The 19893-nt window shown below is 34.1% G+C and overlaps 1 protein-coding gene and 1 non-coding gene across 3 annotated transcripts; both read right to left on the reverse strand.

The window, feature by feature from the left end:
• Positions 1 to 827: 827 nt before the first annotated feature.
• LOC116142185 (G-type lectin S-receptor-like serine/threonine-protein kinase SD1-1) lies at positions 828 to 5063 on the reverse strand. Of its 2 annotated transcripts, none has more exons than XM_031427628.1 (6): positions 3676 to 5063; positions 3181 to 3321; positions 2601 to 2817; positions 1948 to 2158; positions 1622 to 1859; positions 828 to 1540 (listed from the first exon to the last, which is right to left on the reverse strand). In XM_031427628.1, exons 2-5 carry the CDS (start codon positions 3219 to 3221, stop codon positions 1747 to 1749), a joined length of 582 nt encoding a protein of 193 aa, XP_031283488.1. In that variant the 5' UTR covers positions 3222 to 3321; positions 3676 to 5063; the 3' UTR covers positions 828 to 1540; positions 1622 to 1746. The 2 variants fall into 2 exon arrangements, with proteins under 2 accessions (XP_031283488.1, XP_031283487.1); XM_031427627.1 differs by having other exon boundaries at positions 2601 to 2843.
• A 13779-nt stretch (positions 5064 to 18842) lies between these two features.
• LOC116142210 lies at positions 18843 to 18949 on the reverse strand. The gene has a single exon (XR_004129971.1). It is a non-coding gene; the product is annotated as a small nucleolar RNA R71 (small nucleolar RNA).
• Positions 18950 to 19893: the final 944 nt, after the last annotated feature.

A 19893-nucleotide genomic window follows, 5' to 3' on the forward strand; every position in this document is an offset into this window, starting at 1 on the left:
GTGGTGAGTTTGAGAGGGGCTTGAGCTACAATGTTAATGTTGATCATAGTATTGTGTGGATCATTGGTATCGGAAATTGTTGTAGTAGAGGAGTTGTTGGTAGTCTTGGCTGTCATAGCGACGAGTTAAAAGAAAAAAGAGAAGAAAAAAAAAATCTTAATGCTCTGATACCATAACAGTAGAAGGAGATTGGGAGAAATAATGTTATATTTGTTCTATTGCTGTAATTGAGTATTTATAGAATACAAAGGTATTTAAATGTGTAAACTAAATGAGCAAAACTAACTCCTAGGTTATAGGTAATAGCATAAACAACTTATACAAAGTCAAATAAAGGAATATTTAAAACTCAGTTACAACTAAATCAACAAATAAGGGATTTGCTCTGTTAAGTTAGAGACTTTTTAATAGTATATTTTATTAAGATTTCTGATTTCATCTTTGATTTACTTTCCTCTCTTTCTCTTTTAATATTACTGCAGTTTTTTAAATCATTTTTATCTTATTGCAAACACTGTACTATTGGCTGTTCCGTTACTATATCTTACAATTTCTTTCTTTTTCACCTTCTTGAGATTTAATTGGATTTTCTAGCTTTATGTTTCCTCGAACTTTAAGCATTCAAATCATATTTTCTAATAAATTAAAAATCAACTAAAAGCAAATACATGTAGTTATATTCAAAATCAGCCGTACAAACAAGATAATTATTGATTAAATTAAAAAAATTTGCAAAAATAAAGAAAGAAGGGATAAAAACAGCAAGACCTATGATTCAACTGAAACTCGGATAAGAATCATCTACCGTCTTTATTTTGCTATTTCACCTAACGTTTTATAGTTTAGATACGGTGACGAGACTTGAGCGATTCCTTTGTTATGCAGAGAAGTTTGTATCAGCCATGAAAGTTCCATATGAACTGTAATGAACAGTTGATAACTCCAAATGATCGCAATTTCGAACAATTTTCGGAATGAAACACCTTATGAAATGTTACCGATTCATCGAGCACTAAATGTTGTTATTGTCACCTCATTAATAGATGAATCTGGTTCAGTCTTCGTTCTCCTGAAAGAAAATGTAGATTGCTTTGGAGAAGGAAGTTGAGTTTCGTTGGTTAAAATGAAAATAGCAGTAGACATGGTAGGTCTTTCACTTGCATCATCTTGCACGCATAAGAGCCCCACTTGAATGCATCGAACGACTTCTTGAACTGGACATGAATCAACAATGCACGACTCTACAATCTCTAGCGCCTTATCATCTCTCCACAGTTCCCATGTCTTGTGTGTTAATTTCAGGGCATGACATGAGAATAAAAATTAAAAGGCTCTTTCAAGCCAATCTCAATAATTGGAACACAGACAAAAAGATAGACAACTTACATATCTAATCAAATTCGAGGATGGATCATCATGGAATATTAATCCCCTGTTCTTCTTGCCACTTATGATTTCTAATAAAACAACTCCAAAACTAAACATGTCTGATTTAGTTGAGAAAAAGCCGCCTAGTGCATACTCTGGTGACATGTAACCACTGCATACTACAATGTTATTGAACTAAGTTATAAAGATATTGCTAGAAAATTAATTTTCTATATATTTTTTGGTAACTTACAATGTTCCCACCGCTCTCTTTGTATTTGCTTGGGTTTGATCCCCTCCTAATAGTCTTGCAATCCCAAAGTCTGAGATTCTAGGTTTCATTTCTCCATCTAAAAGTATATTACTTGTCTTTAAGTCTCAGTGAATAATTCTCAACCTAGAATCCTCATGAAGATAAAGAATTCCTCGAGCAATTCCTAAAATTATATCAAAGCGTGTTTTCCAATCCAAAAACATCTTTCTTGATTGATCTGTTTTCATTCAAATTTTATTTCATATATTAGAATAGACACAATACCACACACTGAAATCAATTGCATTGCTAAAGAGTACTCTTACCAAATATGAAGCAGTCCAAGCTTTTGTTAGGCATAAATTCATAGATTAACATATTTTCATCTCCCTCTACACAATAACCCAAGAGCCGTACAAGATTTCTGTGTTGAAGTTTTCCAATCAATAAGACCTCATTTTCGAATTCTTCAATTCCTTGATGTGAATTCTTTAATAATCTTTTGACAGCTATCTCCTGTCCATCAGGTAATTGTCCCTGACAATTGAAAAACCAATTTAAGTTATACTTGTATCAATACCCACCACCACTGAAATTTCTGCTCAAAATTGCATATTACTGCCCCTCTTTCCCTTCATCGTTCGTATGGTTCATGCTGGTAAGGCTAATAAAATACCCGCTGCAATTAGTGCAGTGGACTAAAAATCTCAAATCTAGCCACAAAAGGCTAACATGCAGAAAAAAAAGTACCAGACTACCAAAATTTCAAGCTTTATATTGTATACTTGAACGTCATTTGGTTTGTATGCGCTCAATGGAGGAAGTGGTCAAAACATTTTCGAGGAAAAGACTAAAAGGAGTTAAACTTATTATTAAAGGAAGCCACAGAAAAACTCAACTAAGATCAACACAAATGAAGAACCTATCAAAACACAAACACATCACTGCAAATGACAAAAAATCTAACTGTAGAATGTACCTTGTAAACAGGACCAAAGCCTCCTTGTCCAAGCTTCCTTGCAGAGGAAAAATTATCCGTGGCAGCTACAATAGATTTTACGTCAAACAACGTTAATTCTATGTTCCCACTTTCCCCACGGCTCTTGGCACTTGGAATAACAGAGTTCTTGTGGTTAGGCAAACTTGTTTCTGATTCCAGAAGTAACGAATTGTCGCGCCTCTGTTTCTTCTTCTGCCTTATATGATAACGTAATTACAAATACTGAAAAAGGAAAAGGGGAAAAAAAAAAAGAAGCAAATATTCATCATTATTCCTAGTTGTAATTCTTCCATTTTTCTAACATTATTTCTTGCCAAGAGTGGCAAAAAGAGTCGTAACATTAAGAGTCGTAACATTCAAGGAAAAGTTTAATGTTTCCACTCCAGGATTCAAATACCAGACTAATAGTTAATAGTGGTATGTAAAATAATGTAATTTACTTAACAAATTGAGGAGGTAACATGTAGCGATATCAAGTGGAAAGAACAAGAGAGATGATTATTGTAAGCTTATCCCAAACTAAGAAAGATGTTTAGTTGATTGTGGTTCTTCAAATTACCTTTCCTTCCGGCTTTCCTTGTCCACCAGTAGTAGAAGCATGCGGCTATAATAAGCATTTCCATGACAACAGGCACAATAATAAATTCAACCGTACTTTTGTTTGCTAGAAACTTTTTTGAGTTTTTTCGAGCATTTGCAGCTGCAATTGAAAATTCTGATTGTGATGAGAGAGATTCAAGTAATTTCAGATCAATTTTCATGTTAATTGATAGTTGATCAAATCTATTTTGTACTTTAAAGCCATCCTACAAGTAAGCATAGTTTGAATTTCAAGCAAGCTCTGGGTTAATTTTAGGCAATCTACTTGCCTTTTTTCAAGGTTCTAAATGCCCAATAGATTTTGCCTAAATTTTTTCATGCCGCTTTTGAAACTTCAACTGAAAGCTAATTAAGATTAAATATAATTTGAAGCATATAATTCAGGGTATTGTAATGGAAAAAACTGAGCGACTATGGAAATAAAATGATGAATAAACCATAAATTCATACATACCTAACTCCACTGCATCTACCCTCAAGTAAAAATCTTGACCATCATTATACTGTCTCATATCTTTTAATTCACCATACCATGCCATACATCCTCGCCCATCTTCATTAACGTTAGAACTTGCATACCCTGTACAGTTACAATTCTTCAAGCACTTTTTCTCACACTCCTTTAAGCTCATATTACAATAAACCCTTGAATTCCTGGCATCAGGTAGCTTCAATCTTTCTACTCTCACGAACCCCTCTCCGTAACCCTTGCCACACTCACCCACCTTCCTCTTTTCGGCACATTCTAAGCTCCATTCATGAGGATACAGTGGCACAAACCCCTGGCAAGCACTCACAACGAGTCATGGTATTCTCATTATGGCAAATAGCATTTGCACCACATCGCGAGTACTCATCGCACAAATCCAGAGGTGCCATCCAGAAGTTGGCCCATTTTTTGCTCTCATGCCAAATCATTCTCTTCGCTACTCCCGTTGGCTCCAGCACAGTTACAGGGAAAGGGCTGTCGTTCTTTGTCAACATTTCAACGTAGATCTCATTATCATTCATTACAAATGTGTAATTAATAAGATCAATCTGTTTGGAATAATCAACATTGAGCATTCTTAGTCTCGTCGTTACATCTGGCAGGCCATTCAGGTTGCGACCGTTCCAAGGGCCACAGCGATACCGTGGAAGCGAGCCCTGGTATATGAAAAACTGAGGTGAACCAAGAGGGTCAAGCATACAGGAGAATTCCCCAGGGGCCGGATCATCAGTCGACCTCCAAGAAGTTAGTGCTTGAATGAGGCCAGTTTTTCTGTTCATCCCGAATTTCATTCCAGGTATAATCGTGTCAGTAGGATAATCAAAGCTTTGCCATATAATGGTTTCAGAGTCACTCCATTCGTCTTCAGCTACCAGAATAAGATTGCCCGAATCGAAGATCTTGGCCATTGATTTTCGTTCTGGCATGGAAACGTTAGTAGACCAAAGTGGAGTGGTCTTATTATGACCAAAGATGGCAAGATTTCCATCTTCAGCTATCTTGAGGATGCCCTCGGAGTTTCTAATTGGAGTTTCTCTGTTGGCTACCCAAACAACCATCCGTTTGGAGATTTTGTTGGGCCATATTCCAACATAACGGTTTCGAGACTTGCCGGGGCTGAAGAATCCTAATCTGAAGTTTCCGTTAGATGACAAAATGCTTTCGTTTTGACTATCAGAGATAAATTGAGCTGATGTTATTATATCAGCTGCATTGAATAAATAGAAGAAATTGAATATCAGAAGCAGTGCAGAGATACAGAGATCTCTTTTACACCCCATGAAAGCTTAGTGTTTGTACCAACTGTGGGTATTCCTAAACAGTTTCCATTCTCTTTTCATTGTGATGCTCTAGCAACCACTTCTTCCACGTAATTTTCCAGTCTTTTCATTCTGCGAGTCAAAGAAAGCAAATTGGGCAACGAGATTTTTTACAAAATGTATACTTTGGTTGACTATCAATGGACTATGCTTGGTATTGTTAATTGCCTAACAGTTTCCATTCTCTTTTCATTGTAATACTCTATCAACCCCTTTTTCCATGTAATTTCCCCATCTTTTCATTCTGTGAGTCAAAGAAAGCATATTTGTCAACGAGATTTTTTACTAAATGTATACTTTGGTTGACTATCTATGGACTATGCTTGCTATACACGACATTGTTAATTGCCCAACAGTTTCCATTCTCTTTTCAATGTAATACTCTATCAACCACTTCTTCCATGTAATTTCCCCGTCTTTTCATTGTTAATTGCCTAACAGTTTCTACCTCTAATTCGGAAGTCAAATTATAGGACATCTTTTAACTATAATGACTTGGAATTAATTATTATAATGAATATGCATTAATTAAGTGTACATTGCATTAACTAATATGATATAAAGTTTCTATCATAAGTTGTATAATATAATACTCTTCTCTCTGATGTTTAACATCAAACATGCACCATATATTCAGGGAATGTGTTATCGAAAATGTTATATTAATAGGAAAATAGATTACTTTGAATATTATTGAAAATGTTTAAGAAAATATGTTTGATTAGTTGGAATAAATTAGCCGGTATATTATATTAATATTTTTTATTGGGAGGATATATGGGTAGATATGTTATATAGATTATTAAATTACCGTCCTTTTAAAATATTAGTATAATATTATTATTTGAATCACTTCTTTTAACCCCTTACATTTGAAATTTCACTAAATTACCCCAGTCATATAAACCTTTAATTTATAGCAAAATCATCCCCACCCACCCCAAGCCACCACCGCCGGCATAATGGCACACGATCGGCAAGATCTATGGTCATTTCATGGCCAAAGATGTGGTTGTAAAACAGTCTTTCATGACCAAAGACGTGGCTGTGAAACGGCCACATATTGGCTTACGACCAGTCAGATTCAACCATTCATGCAAAACAGTCTTTCATGACCAAAGACGTGGTTGTGAAACGGCCACATATTGGCTTATGACCGGTCAGATTCAACCATTCATGCACCGGCTTGCAGTGGTCTTCGGTGATTGGAGGTATTTTGTTAACTTTTAAATTTTTTTATGGTTGTGTTGTTTTAGCTAAATTCTCAAATGTATAGGGTTTAAGCCAATGGTTATTTGATAGACATTTAAAGGTAATTGTGACCGAAATTATATTTAATTAAGGGTAAAATGGGTATAAAAATTATATTACCTCGGTAATTTTTTAATAACACCCCTTAAGGGGTAATCTAATTGTCTCTTATATTATTAATAGTAAACACTATTTGTAACAAAAGATACCCGTAATATTTTATTACTTCCAAACCAAATAAATGAATCTTGAAAATTAAACAAAAATTATCCCCGTAATCTTATACAACCCCAAACCAAATGCACCCATATAGTTATTGTATCTCAATAGTTTTTAACTTAACAGACAAGAAGTGGTTTATGATCTTTTATATATATAGTACCCATTTTTGCACGTGATTATATGTATTAGGAAATTATTCATCATATTATATTTGTTAAATATTTCTATATTAATTGAGAGACTAAATTAAAAAGTTGTTGATATCCATTTTTGTCAAAGAAATTGAATAAGGCTAAAAAATGCTCAATCAAAGAATTAGCTTGATAAAGCTTATGAATAAATGTGGATGTCCCTTGTAATTCTATAACTTCTCAATCTTTCATCTTCTCTAACTCTTGAATGTTTCAAGTTCTAAAACTTCAAAGCATTTTATTAGCTTTTAATTTTATTTATAATATTTCATAATCTTGAGACTATAAATAGATATATTGTAAAAGATGATGTACACTCAACTTTGGAATATAAAACATTGGTTCTATTTCCCCTCAATTATCTTCTCTCTTCTTTTAGTTTATTTTATAACACGTTATCAGCATGAGTCTCTGACCATATCATCTTGTCAAGGGAAAATGATTCTCATCAAGTTTTAAGCTTTTGTCCCTAATCAAATTTGGAGTTGGAGTTTTCCATTTACCAAGCAAGTAAATTCAATTTTGCTTGTATCTCAATATGTTTTATTAATATGTTGGAATGTTTAATCATTTTTATAGTATAAAATATATGAAATTGTTTTAATTTGGAACGTTTTGGTTTCATTATAAACAAAACATTATATAGTGATAGATTTATAATTTGATTAATAAAGAAAGACACATATATTTGTAAATATTTGCTTTTATTATTTATGTTTTCAAATGATTAAATTCTATAACTGTAATAAATTGTATGTTCATTATTATTACTCTAAATTCTTATTTGTGATAATATTTTCATTTTATTAGAGATTGCTTAATTTATTAAATATTTCTTTTATAGTTTTTGTCATGACAAATATTACGAAACTTGAATTTGTGGCCCCTGATATTACAGGCAAGAATTATTTGTTATGGATTCTTGATGCTAAAATTCATTTAGATGTTATGGCTCTTGGTGACACCATCAAAGAAGAAAATGAATCATCCAATCAAGATAAGGTTAAAGCCATGATTTTCCTTCGACATCATCTCCACGAATTGAAAACTAAATACCTTACACTAAAAGATCCACTTACTCTTTGGGAAAATTTAAAGGTGTTACGGTGACAAATGTGTTGGATGCATTGCAGCTAATTGATCTGCCTCAAACTATAAAGTTCTGCTTCTGATTACAAGCTCTTGCAACCTGTGTTGCTCAGCTTGAGGGAGGATGTTACAATCAGAAACAAAACTGCAGAACTGTAGTCATCATCAATCAGAGATGATCACATTTCAGATCAAGATGAGTGGCTAAGATTGACAAGTCTTCAGCACCCTGTACATTGCAATAGCACTCACGAGTACAGTGTTAAGAATGCCACTTGCCACTTGCCACTTGCCACTTGCTTCAGCTATGTTTAGAACTAGTATAAAAAGGGCACTCTTCCTTCACGTGCATTGTATTGAAATTACCAAAATTTAATTCAAAAAAATTGTAGATTCTTTTTGCTCTGTTTTTCTGTTATTTTTTCTGTTTGGTTTACTGGAAAGTTTGCGACTTCCTTCCTCTCAATTCTAGGACTTCTTCAAAAGGAAAGGTGTCACCATAAAAAGACTATGATTCTTCCTAAAGCTTATTATGATTGGATGCATTTACATTCACAAGATCTCAAATAAGTAATTGAATATAATCCACAGTATTTAGAATTAGTTCTTAATTGAAATTGTGTGGAGAAAATATTACAAATGGATAGAGATGGCAATGGGTCGAGCCAAGGCCGGGTACCCCTTGGCTCGGGGCCAAGCCCGACCCTCCCATGACAAAGGCCCAAGCTCCTCATGGAAATGATGGGTAAAGCCAAGCCCGGCCCGATGGGCTTTTTGTAATCTTAATCCCGGTCCAAGCCTGCCCATTTTTATAATGTGAATTTTTAAATATTAATAAATTTCAATTTTTTTTATACTTTTAATTCTAGAAACAGTTTTTAAATATTAATTTATTTTTGAATATTCACCAAATATTAATAAATTTCAATATATATATATATATAGGATAAAGGTAATTTAGTAAAATTAATAATAAAATGTCGGGTCGGGCTGGGCATGAAGACATACTCATGCTCGGCCCATACCCGAGGGTAGGCCTTAAAATCAGTCACAGGCCCAAGCCCAAGCCCATTAACATTAGGTGAAGCCTAGCTTTTTCTGGACAGGCTAGGCCGGGTACCCGAAAATACTAGGTCCATTGCCATCTCTACTGATGAAGATATGTTACAGAAAACATTCTCCACTTTTCATGCATCAAATGTGCTCCTGCAACAGCAATATAGAGAGAAGGGTTTTTAAAAATATTTTGAGCTAATTTCATGCCTTCTTGAGGCTAAACAAAATAACAAGCTATTAATGAAAAATCACGAAGCTTGCCCAACAGGTTTTACTCCATTCCCTAAAGTGAATATGACAATATCTGATAATTAGGGGCGTGGGCAAGGTCATGGTCATGGTCGTGGCTGTGGACGTGATCAAAGTCGTAATAATCACAATGGTGGTGGTTGTAACCATAACTCTTCTGATTATAAAAGGCATCAAAAGTGGAATAATGATGAAGAGAAAAAGGAAAAGGGCAAAAGTGGACAACATAAAAATTCGAAGAATACAGAAAATCTATGCTATCAATGTGGCATGAAAGGACATTGGTCATGTACCTACCGTACGCCAAACATCTTGTTGAACTTTATCAAGTATTGTTGGAAGGAAAAGAGAGAAATATGAAAACAAATTTTGCCTATCAAAATGAAAGCAAATTTTGCTTATCAAGGTGATAATTTTGATCATGTACCTGTTGATATAACACATCTAGATGTTGTAGATTTCTTTGAAAATGCTGAAGGGAAAATAGATCATTTAATTGGGGATGGAAATGTCCAAAATTATTAAAGTTATGTTTTTGTGAGTGTTGTACTTTTAATATATTTATGTTGAGTGTTTTACTTTTAATATGTTTAAGTGTGATTTTCAATTTTAGATAAATTACTTTGTTTTGTTAGCTTTGTAATATATCTTACTATGTATTTTGTTTTTCAATAAAGAAAATGGACATTCCCAAGTCTATGATTGGATCTAAGATTGATGATGAAGATCTTTGTCTCACAGACAGTGGCCACAACGCACATTATACTTAAAGAAAGAAAATAAGTTTCTTCTTTGATAATGTGTGAAGCTAACATAAATGCAAGATCTGGTAGTGCAAGATTAATTGAAGGCTCTTGAAGAGCTAATATATTATTGCCTTGAGGAACACAATTTATTATAAAAGATGCATTACTTTCTTCCAAGTCTAAAAGAAACTTATTAAGTTTTAAAGATATTCGCTGTAATTAATGGATATCATATTGAGACAACCAATTGAGGAAATATTGAATATCTTTATATTACAAGAACAATTGCAAGCAAGAAATGTGTAATGGAAAAATTACCTGCTTTTGCTTCCAGATTATACTACACAAATATCAATATATTTGAAACACATGTTATAGTAAACAAGAAGTATATTGATCCTAATACTTTTATTAGTTGGCATGATTGGTTAGGCCATCCCGGTTCAATAATGATGTGAAGAATCATTGAAAATTCACATGGACATCCATTGAAAAACCAGAAGATTTTTCAATCGAATAAATTCTCTTTTGCTGCTTGTTCTCAAGGTAAATTAATTATTAGACCATCACCAGCTAAAATTGGAATTGAATCACCTACATATTTAGAACAAATTCAAGGTGATATATGTAGGCATATTCATCCACCATGTGGACCATTTAGATATTTTATGGTCTTAGTAGATGTATCTATAAGATGGTCACATGTGTGTTTATTATCTACTTGCAACCTAACGTTTGCAAGATTACTTGCCCAAATAATTCATTGCGAGCACAATTTCCAGCTTATACAATTAAGAAAATACGTCTTGATAATGCTGGTGAATTTTGTCTCGAGTTTTTAATAATTATTGTATGTTAATTGGAATAACGGTTTAAAAGCTTGTTGCCTATGTTCATATATAGAATTGTCTAACAGAGTCATTTATTAAACGCCTCCAATTGATTGCTATTGGTGTCATTGGAATCTTCGTTCAAATAGTTTTTGTTGACCACTTAATTTCAGCCAACAATCTTTGTTGTTATGTGTTTCTATATTTTTTTATGAATTTTCCGAAGATGTTAAGTATTTATTTTATATTTAATGAGAAATTCTAGAATTTCATACTCTCAAGAGTACATTACTTGTAAACATGTTTTGATAATGTTATTTACATTTCTGGAATGTTAGTTGATAGATCTACATGTCAATATATGATTTGTAATTTTCCAGAATGTGTGGGTTTTGATAATTATTATTTGGTGTTTGAAAATGTCTAAATTTTGTTTTAAATTCGGGAAAATTATGAAAATTATTGAACATGTTATTTTTGGTATTCTGGAATTTATTGAAGTGTTATACATGTCATTTGGTTGACATTGATATATTTTATGTGGTTCATTATAATATGTTATGTTATTTTCTTAATTGAGAAATGCATAATATATATTTGAAAAATTACAATTATGCCGCTGCTTGTTTATGAATACAATAGGAGTTGATGGATTATGTTTTGGGCCCAGTTTTCTTTTTTCCCAGGCCACTGAAATCAGAAAGTAGAAATGAGTTTTTCAAATTTCAAGCCAGTTTTCTTCTCCTATCAAAATGGGTTTGACTTTTAAGGCCCAACATTATTTTACTAAATTACAACCACATATTAATTAATTGAATTTTATATTCGTAATTGTTAATTATTACAATGATGTATGTATGTATTTGTCACAATTATAATTTGCAACTAGTGCATTTAAATAAATATTGTCCCTACAGGGATTATTAATTTTTATGTACAATGTTAGAATAAGATAAAATATGAAACAATAAAATAGTGAGAGTTTTTCTGTAGCCCATAGGCAAGAATTTTTTTTTTTCATTTTTTTTATTGTGAAATATTTTAGTCTTATTGTTAAGTATAATTATTATTATGCATTATGGATTTTGCCAACAGGTAATCTAGAAAGTATAATTAACCAAGATTGTTAAACATGGACTATAGAGTATGTCTACTCAATTTTTTACTGTTATACTATTATGTTTAGTCTTACTAGAATGGTTATGATTTTTCCTCACATGTAAATTGTAATTTATCTTAGTTTTTATTTGATTATTAACACGCGTTGATATAAGTATAAAGTAATTTTACGTTAATGTATTAAACATTTATTATTCCGTTTTGCAGTTATGTTGGATAATCAATTTCATTTCTCATTACTGACTAGGAAGAACTATACTGAATGGAAAGAAAAAATCTAACTTTGAGGTGTATGGATTTAAATTTGGCACTTCGTGTTAGCAAACCAATTGCCATTATAGAATTAATTATGCCAGTCGATACATTTTATTTTGAGAATTAGGAACACTCATACCGTTAGAGTATGATGCTCATTAAAGCAAACATTTCTAATTGCATTGGAGGTTCAAATCTTGAATGTTCTAATGCCATTGATTATCTGACAGCAGTGGATGCTCAATTCATAAAATTTGCAAAGCAAATGACAAGCATCCTTATGGAAAAGCTGAGTTCCATGAAACATCATGGATTAAAAGGAGTGTGTGATCGTATCATGCGTATGAGGGGTTTAGCAGCACAATTAAAGGAATTATAAATTGACATCTAATCATTTCTTGTGCCTTTCATTCGGAACTCTCTCTTTAAGGATTATAATACCTTTAGGCTGCATATGGTTAAGAGGGCATTTAGATTATATAATATTTTATTATAGAGGTATATTATATTAACGGAAAGAAAGATCACCTTGAAGATTACTGGGAATGTTTAGAAAATATATTTGATTGGTTCGACTAAATTAGTAAATAATATATTTGGTTGGGAGGATAAATTGGTGGGTATGTTATATAGATTACTAAATTGCCCTCCTTTTTAAATATTAATATAATAGTATTTTTTATTATTTTTTTTTGAACTATTTCTTTTAACCTCCTACATTTGAAATTTTGCTAAAACACCCCAACCATACAAAACTTTAATTTATAGCAAAATCACCGTCACCCAACCCAAGCCACTACTGGCAGCCAACCACCACTGTCAACAATTGACGGAATGACGTACGACTGGTTGTATATGACTGGTCATGCACCAGCAAAGCCGAAAATGGTCATGGATCACAAATGCATGACCGGAAAACAGCCAGATCTATGACCATTTCACGGCCAAAGATATGGTCGTGAAATGGCCACTGATCATTTCACGATCAAAGACTAGATCTGTTTCATGATCAAAGACTAGATCTGGCCGTTTTTGGCCATGGATCACAGGCCTTACCAGCACATAATCGGCTAGTTCCCGCTAGTTGTGAACCATTACGGTGGCTGACACCGGTGGCCAGTGGTGGTAAGTTATGGCCGGTGATGGTCTTAGATGGCTGAGGGTATTTTATTAACTTTTAAATTTTTTTGTGGCTAAGGTGTTTTAGCTAATTTATCAAATATAAGGAGGCTGTGTAATTGTTATTTGGTAGATATTTAAAGGCAATTGTGTTCGAAATGGTTTTTAATTAAGAGCAAAATGGGTAGAAAAAACAAATTACCTCGATAATGTTTTAATAACATCCCCAAGCAAGGTAATAAGATTACCTCACACATTACCAACAGTAAACAATATTTGTAATAAAAGATTACTGTAATATTTTATTACTTATAAACTAAACATAAGAATCTTACAAAATAAACTAAGATTACGCTTGTTATTTTATTTACCCCAATCCAAACGACCCCTAGGGGTGTAAAGGGATTACTTTGGTAATTTACCTTTTAATTTAATCATTATTCTGTTTGGTTCAGACACTAATAAAAAAATTTGGTAATCTTTCATTCCCCAAATAATTTGAGAGGTTTTATAGGGGATTATGTAATTACCTATTGAAGAGGTGGTATTTTAAGATTATGGAGTAATTCGATTTTTGTTCCAGTATTACCGTCACTCAGTAAAATCTCTGGACACAAATATCCTATTGTCAACAAATAACACATAAACCAAACCTATAAAATGACTTCTTTGACCTCATCAATAAATAATCTGGACATAAATACCCCCTCATTTCTTTGAGAATAGATTGTTATTACTTAATACCACCATCTCTTTTCGCAAATATCAAATCAAAAGGGTAATGATTACTGGATTTTATTAATAAAATTACATATAGTATCTATATTATACTTTAAGTTAGTACCTCGTTAATAAATTCTGTTAATACACAAAATATTATTGCAAATCAAAATCCATAAACAATTTCAGCATAATAGAACAAAAATGAAATTACAGTTTTATTTACCAAAAAAGGGTACGGTGGTGGTGGTAGCCGCGATTTGGTGGCCGATCGAAAGCGGCCATGCTTTGAAGCCACTATCCGATGGCAACTTAATCGCTGCCAAGCCACCAGGCCATAATTCAATGGATGATTTATTGCACCAGGCCATGATTCGATGACCGATTGATTGCGGCTAAGCCTCCAGGCCACTCTAGGGCCACCCAGATTACAACTAGACGGCAGCCCCATCATGCGCTTTTCCGGTCATCGGCCTGGGTTGTTGATGAAGAGGTTTAGTGTTTTGATATTTTGAGAGTTGATATGGGTTGCTGTTGTTAATAGTTTGATTTGTTTTTATGGTTGAGCTGCTGATTGAGAGTTGGGTGGTGAATGGGTGGTGATGAACTGTGATGGTGGGTTGAGGGATGGTGGCGCTGCTACATTGTCGGTGGTGGGAAGTGATGAAAGGTGATGGTCTTGGGTTTTGATTTTTTCTTTTGTTTAACTATTTATTTGTTTAAAAAATGAGTAATTAATATATTTTCTTTCTTTTTTTGTTCATGGATTATGGATAGAATATCCGCCATATGTGTACCTATTTAACCAAACATATGTATTTCGATAAAATAAAGTAATATCTAAATATTTTATAATTATTGTCAACCGAACATATTAATTATTTGTACAACCCACATTAACCAAACACAATAATAATTTATACCCATTAATCTATTTTATTTTTTATTTTTGTTAAGTTTTTATTAATCTTTAAGGTTATCTATATTACTAGTAATCTTATATTTTTAGTAATAAAATATTGTCTGAACTAAACACAGTCTTAAGGTAGCTTGCAACACACAAGAAGTCAGTGAATGAATTATCAGCCATGTGCCTTCAGAAGGGGGAAAGACGGAAAAGTGAGGGCATATAAAGTTTGCACCTCATAACCAACAACTCTAACGACAGGTCTTTTAAAAATTATAAGTGGAAAATGCCAATGAAATCATTCGGCACTAAGTTTCTCCCAAATATTTTTTTCTATAAGAAGAAAGGACATAGGAAGAAGGACTATCTAAAGTATAAACAATGGTTGGTGAATAAAGAAATTGACAAGAAAGATATAAGTAATTTTTTCTGTTGTCATATTTTTCTTGGGACAACCTCCACACCAAGAAAAATATGACTATAAAGAGAAACGATAAGCTAAAAGAGTAACAAATCTATCCACCAAAGAATTATTACATCCACATAAACAAGTAGATAGAGTAGATGCCCATTCAAGTTAAGAACAAATAGATATGTATCAGCATAAGAGTTCTTAAAACCAAAGTTAAGGAGAAATGTACGAAGTTCTTGATACCAGACTTGAGGAGCTTGCTTGAGACCATAATGACTTTTCCAAGTTTGCAAACATGAGATGGATAATCTTGATCAATGAAGCCTTGTGGTTGAGCCATATAAACAGTCTCAGAGAAGTAACCTTGCAAGAATATATTATTGATATCAAGTTGACAAAGAGGCTAGCCACGACTCACAGCTAGGCTTAGAACTAGACGAATGGTGATGGGTTTAACCATGAGACTGAAAGTTTCTTGATAATCAACCCTCGAGCATTGATGAAAACCTTTTGCAGCCAAGCGGGCCTTAAACCTGTCAATGGAGTCATTAGATTATGTTTGATTCTAAAATTCCATTTACAGCCAACAATAGTATGACTTGGATTAGAATGTACTGATTCCCATGTCCCATTCTGAACTAGAGCATTATATTCTCCCAACATGGCCGGACGCCATTTTGGATCTTTGAGAGCTTGGGTTACGATTTTGGGTTCAAAATTGATAATTTTGAACCCAAAATCGTAACCCAAGCTCTCAAAGATCCAAAATGGCGTCCGGCCATGTTGGGAGAATATAATGCTCTAGTTTCAAAATTGATAATTTTGGATAATTGGGTATGAAGATTAAACTTCTTGATAGGTCTATGAATGTTGTCTTTGGCTTAGGTGATCATTGAGTGAGTTGCTTGGGAAGGGATACGAGAAGGTTGCCTTGGTGGTGGATTGAGTGTTGGTTGATTTGATTGTGTTAGTTGGTTTGAAGGTGTTGGTTGATTTGATGGTGTCGGTTGGTTTGAAAGGTTAGTTATAGAGAGTGTAGAATTAGATGATATGATTTCAAGGGTGATGGTTCATGTTGGAGCCTCACAATGGGAATGCCTTTGAATATCCATGTCAGATGGTCGTACTAATGGTGATGAATAGCAAGTGGTGGTGTTAACTTTTATTATTGGTGTAACCTATGTAGAGATGGTATTAGACTCTGGACGTGGAGACGAAGTGGTAAAGATGTAACAGGAAAAATAGACTCAATGAACCTAACATTTCTAAAAACATAAATTTTTGATGTTGTAGGATCATAACAAAAGTAGGCACTTTGAGTTAGAGAATACCCAAGAAATACACATGGTTTAGAACATGAATCGAGTTTATGAGAAGTATATGGTCTAAGCCAAGGATAGCATAGACATCTAAATACTTTTGAGTTTCAAATGATTTGGAGAGGCACCAAAAATCTTTTCATTAGGAGAAAAGAAATTTAATGTCAAAGTTGGCATGCGATTGATTAGATATACTACAGTAGTGAAAGCATGAGACCAATAAATTAGAGGAATTGAAGCATGAGAAAGTAAAGTAAGTCCTGTCTCAAATATATGAAGATGTTGTCTCTCTAAAAAGTCATTGTACTCAGGTGTGTGAGGGGGATTAGTTAATAAGAGATACCATGAGTAGTAAGAAAACTATCAAGAGCTCTATATTTGATAATCCGAGGATTATGCTAGTTTATTTAAGCTTTTAGGCCGGATTTTAAATACTTCTTAGTCTATTTTTGCCTAAATTGCTACTTAATTCCTTACATTTTGTGTTTCAGGTTAAAATGGAAATTTTGAGTGACTAAAGGCAGATTTGGAATTTTTGAACTCAGAAGCAAGCGGAGGGCAATTTTGTAATTTCAGAATTCTTCAGGAAGCTTTGCCGCGGCGAAATGGGCCAGACATGCACCAAATTCAGCTCCTTTGTCGTCACGGCAAGATTCCTTCTTCGCCGCGGCAAAGTCTGTGTATTCCATTTTTTGTAAAACGCACAATTTTGTTTTTAGGCTAAGTTGTAAGATTTTGGGTGAGGTATAAAAGAAATACTTAGTCTTTTTGTTTAGGGCGTTGGTGGAGAGATAGAGAGCAGTTTTCACATTTTCTTAGATTGATTTTTGAGAGATTTTGGATTAACAAACTGTGAAGATTCAAGGTGAAATCAGTGGATTCATCAATTGGGAAGATTCTTTTCCTTTTCTCTTGTTTCCATGATGTTGAACTTGGAGTTTTCCATTTCTTTTAATTGTTTTATTGATTTAGCCATGAACTAACCTTTTTAGGGTTAGGGTTTTGATGTAGTTCGGATTCTAATGGGTTAGAAAGTTGATGATTATTAATTTCATATGATTTTGCTTTGATTGTGTGATTATTCTGTATTTATTATTTTTATGTGATGAACATGCTGAGATTGAGAGATAATTCATGTTAAGCTTCTTGGGTAATCACCATTGTATTATTGGATGCTAGAGATAGATTCAAGAACCAATGAAATCAATCTAGGATTCTTGTGCTTAATGAGCTTAAATTTATTAACTTTCAGTTTGTTGGGTGTGGAAGGTTAATAGGGAAGAGTAGGAAAACATAGCCTTAGAAGGTATGTTGGACACCTTAGAGAGTTCGATTTACAATCAATGCATGTGACTATGATTTTAGTTTAATTCTTTAGGTTTAACCCATAGAGTCCGAATGAAGTCAAAACCCTACCCGTTTGTTTGAATTGATTTTATCCCATTTTAAATCTTGCTTTCATAGTTTAATTTTATTTTAGTAAAATTTTGTTCTAGTTATAGTTTAAATTGCTCCCTTAAATCCAAAAGAATTCAATTGCTTCAACTTGAAAATGGTAGAAAACTTAGTGTTTAGCAACAATCCCCGTGGGAACGATACTCACTCATCACTCTATTACTTGTGCGAATAGTATACTTGCTACATATTGCATGTTGTAGGAAACAAGCATCAAGTTTTTTGCGCCGTTGCCGGGGATTGAGTTTTAAGTTAACATTGAGTTTTTCTATAGTTAGCTAGATTGAAGTTTTAATTTTTGTTTTCAATTTTCAGTTGGTTTGTGATCTCACTTTCTTTCATTTTGTTTTGTGAAGTTTATGCGAAGAGCAAGACGTCAGCCAGTGGTTCCCGTTGATCTTGAGATTGAGAGAACTGCTAGACGACTTAACAGAGAGAGAAGAGAAAGAGAGGACATAGTGGTTGGAACAGAAGAAATAGCTGTTGAAATGGCAGAACCAGAAAACAGGACACTAAGGGAATTCTTAGTTCCCACAGTTAATGGCAGTGGGTCGAGTATTACTATGCCTACGGTGCAAGCAAACAACTTTGAGATTAAGCTGGCAATCATTCAGATGATCCAGCAGTCGGTCAAGTTTAATGGTGATTTGAAGGAAGATCCGAATCAACATATTGCGAACTTCTTGGAAATTTATGACACCTTCAAGTCGAACGGGGTGTCAGATGACGTCATTAGGTTGAGGTTATTCCCATTCTCATTGAGGGATAAAGCAAAGGGGTGGTTAATGGCACTACCATCGGGGACCATCACAACTTGGAATGATCTAGCACAGAAGTTCCTGACCAAGTTCTTTCCTCCAGCAAAATCAGCAAAACTGAGAAATGATATCACATCATTTCTACAAGATGAATCCGAGTCATTGTATGAGGCTTGGGAGAGGTACAAGGAATTGATGAGGAAATGTCCACACCATGGGTTGCCAGTTTGGCTTCAAGTCCAAACTTTCTATAATGGACTGATGGGGAACGTGCAAACCATGGTGGATGCAGCATCGGGAGGAGCTTTACAGAATAAGACACTAGAGAAGGCTTATGAGTTGCTTGAGGTTTTGGCAAGCAACAACTATCAAAGACCAAATGAGAGAGCAATACCAAGAAAATCTACGGGTCTTCATGAAGTTGATGCCTTCACAGCCATCTCAGCCCAACTCACAGCACTTTAGAAACAGTTGGGAAGTATGTAGGTAAACTCTATTCAAGCACCTCAACTAACTTGTGATTTTTGTGTAGGAAACCATGTGAGCAGCGAGTCTCAAGTGGGGAACACATTTGCTTCGTCATCTTCATCGAAGCAAGTGAACTACTTGGCTGGAAATCAGAGGCAACCAAACAACCCGTACTCCAACACATACAATCCAGGGTGGAGAAATCATCCAAATCTGGCTTGGGGCAATCAGAACCAGCAAAATAATCAATGGAACCAAAGGACATTGCCAAATAACCAACCAGGGGTGAATAATCAATCGGGAGATCCAAGAGTGACAAAGTTGGAGGACATGTTTGGGAAATTCATGCAGGAGACCATGAGATTTATGAATGAGATGAGGACAAATTTTAGAAATCAAGGGGCGTCCATTCGGAATCTTGAGGTACAGATGGGCCAATTGGCCGAGAAGTTAAATGAGAGACCGCATGGTTCCTTACCAAGTAACACGGTGACGAACCCACGTGAGCAAGTAAATGCAATTTCGTTGAGAAGTGGGACAGTTTTAGAAGAGTTGGAAAAATCAAGGAAAGAGGAAAATTCATCAAAGAAAAATGAAGAATCTGACGAAGAAGTTGATGAAGAAATCATCGCTGAAGAGAAATCACCCAGCACAAGGGAAGATGAACGGAAGCAGGAAGGAGGAAAAAGAAAAGGAA

The sequence above is a fragment of the Pistacia vera genome, unplaced genomic scaffold (assembly GCF_008641045.1).
Source record: "Pistacia vera cultivar Batoury unplaced genomic scaffold, PisVer_v2 Contig405, whole genome shotgun sequence".
Classification (NCBI taxonomy): Eukaryota; Viridiplantae; Streptophyta; class Magnoliopsida; order Sapindales; family Anacardiaceae; genus Pistacia; species Pistacia vera.

Excerpts from the sequence above, each read along its gene's own strand:
- LOC116142185 (XM_031427627.1), bottom strand. The coding sequence starts at position 4,991 with ATGGGGTGTAAAAGAGATCTCTGTATCTCTGCACTGCTTCTGATATTC.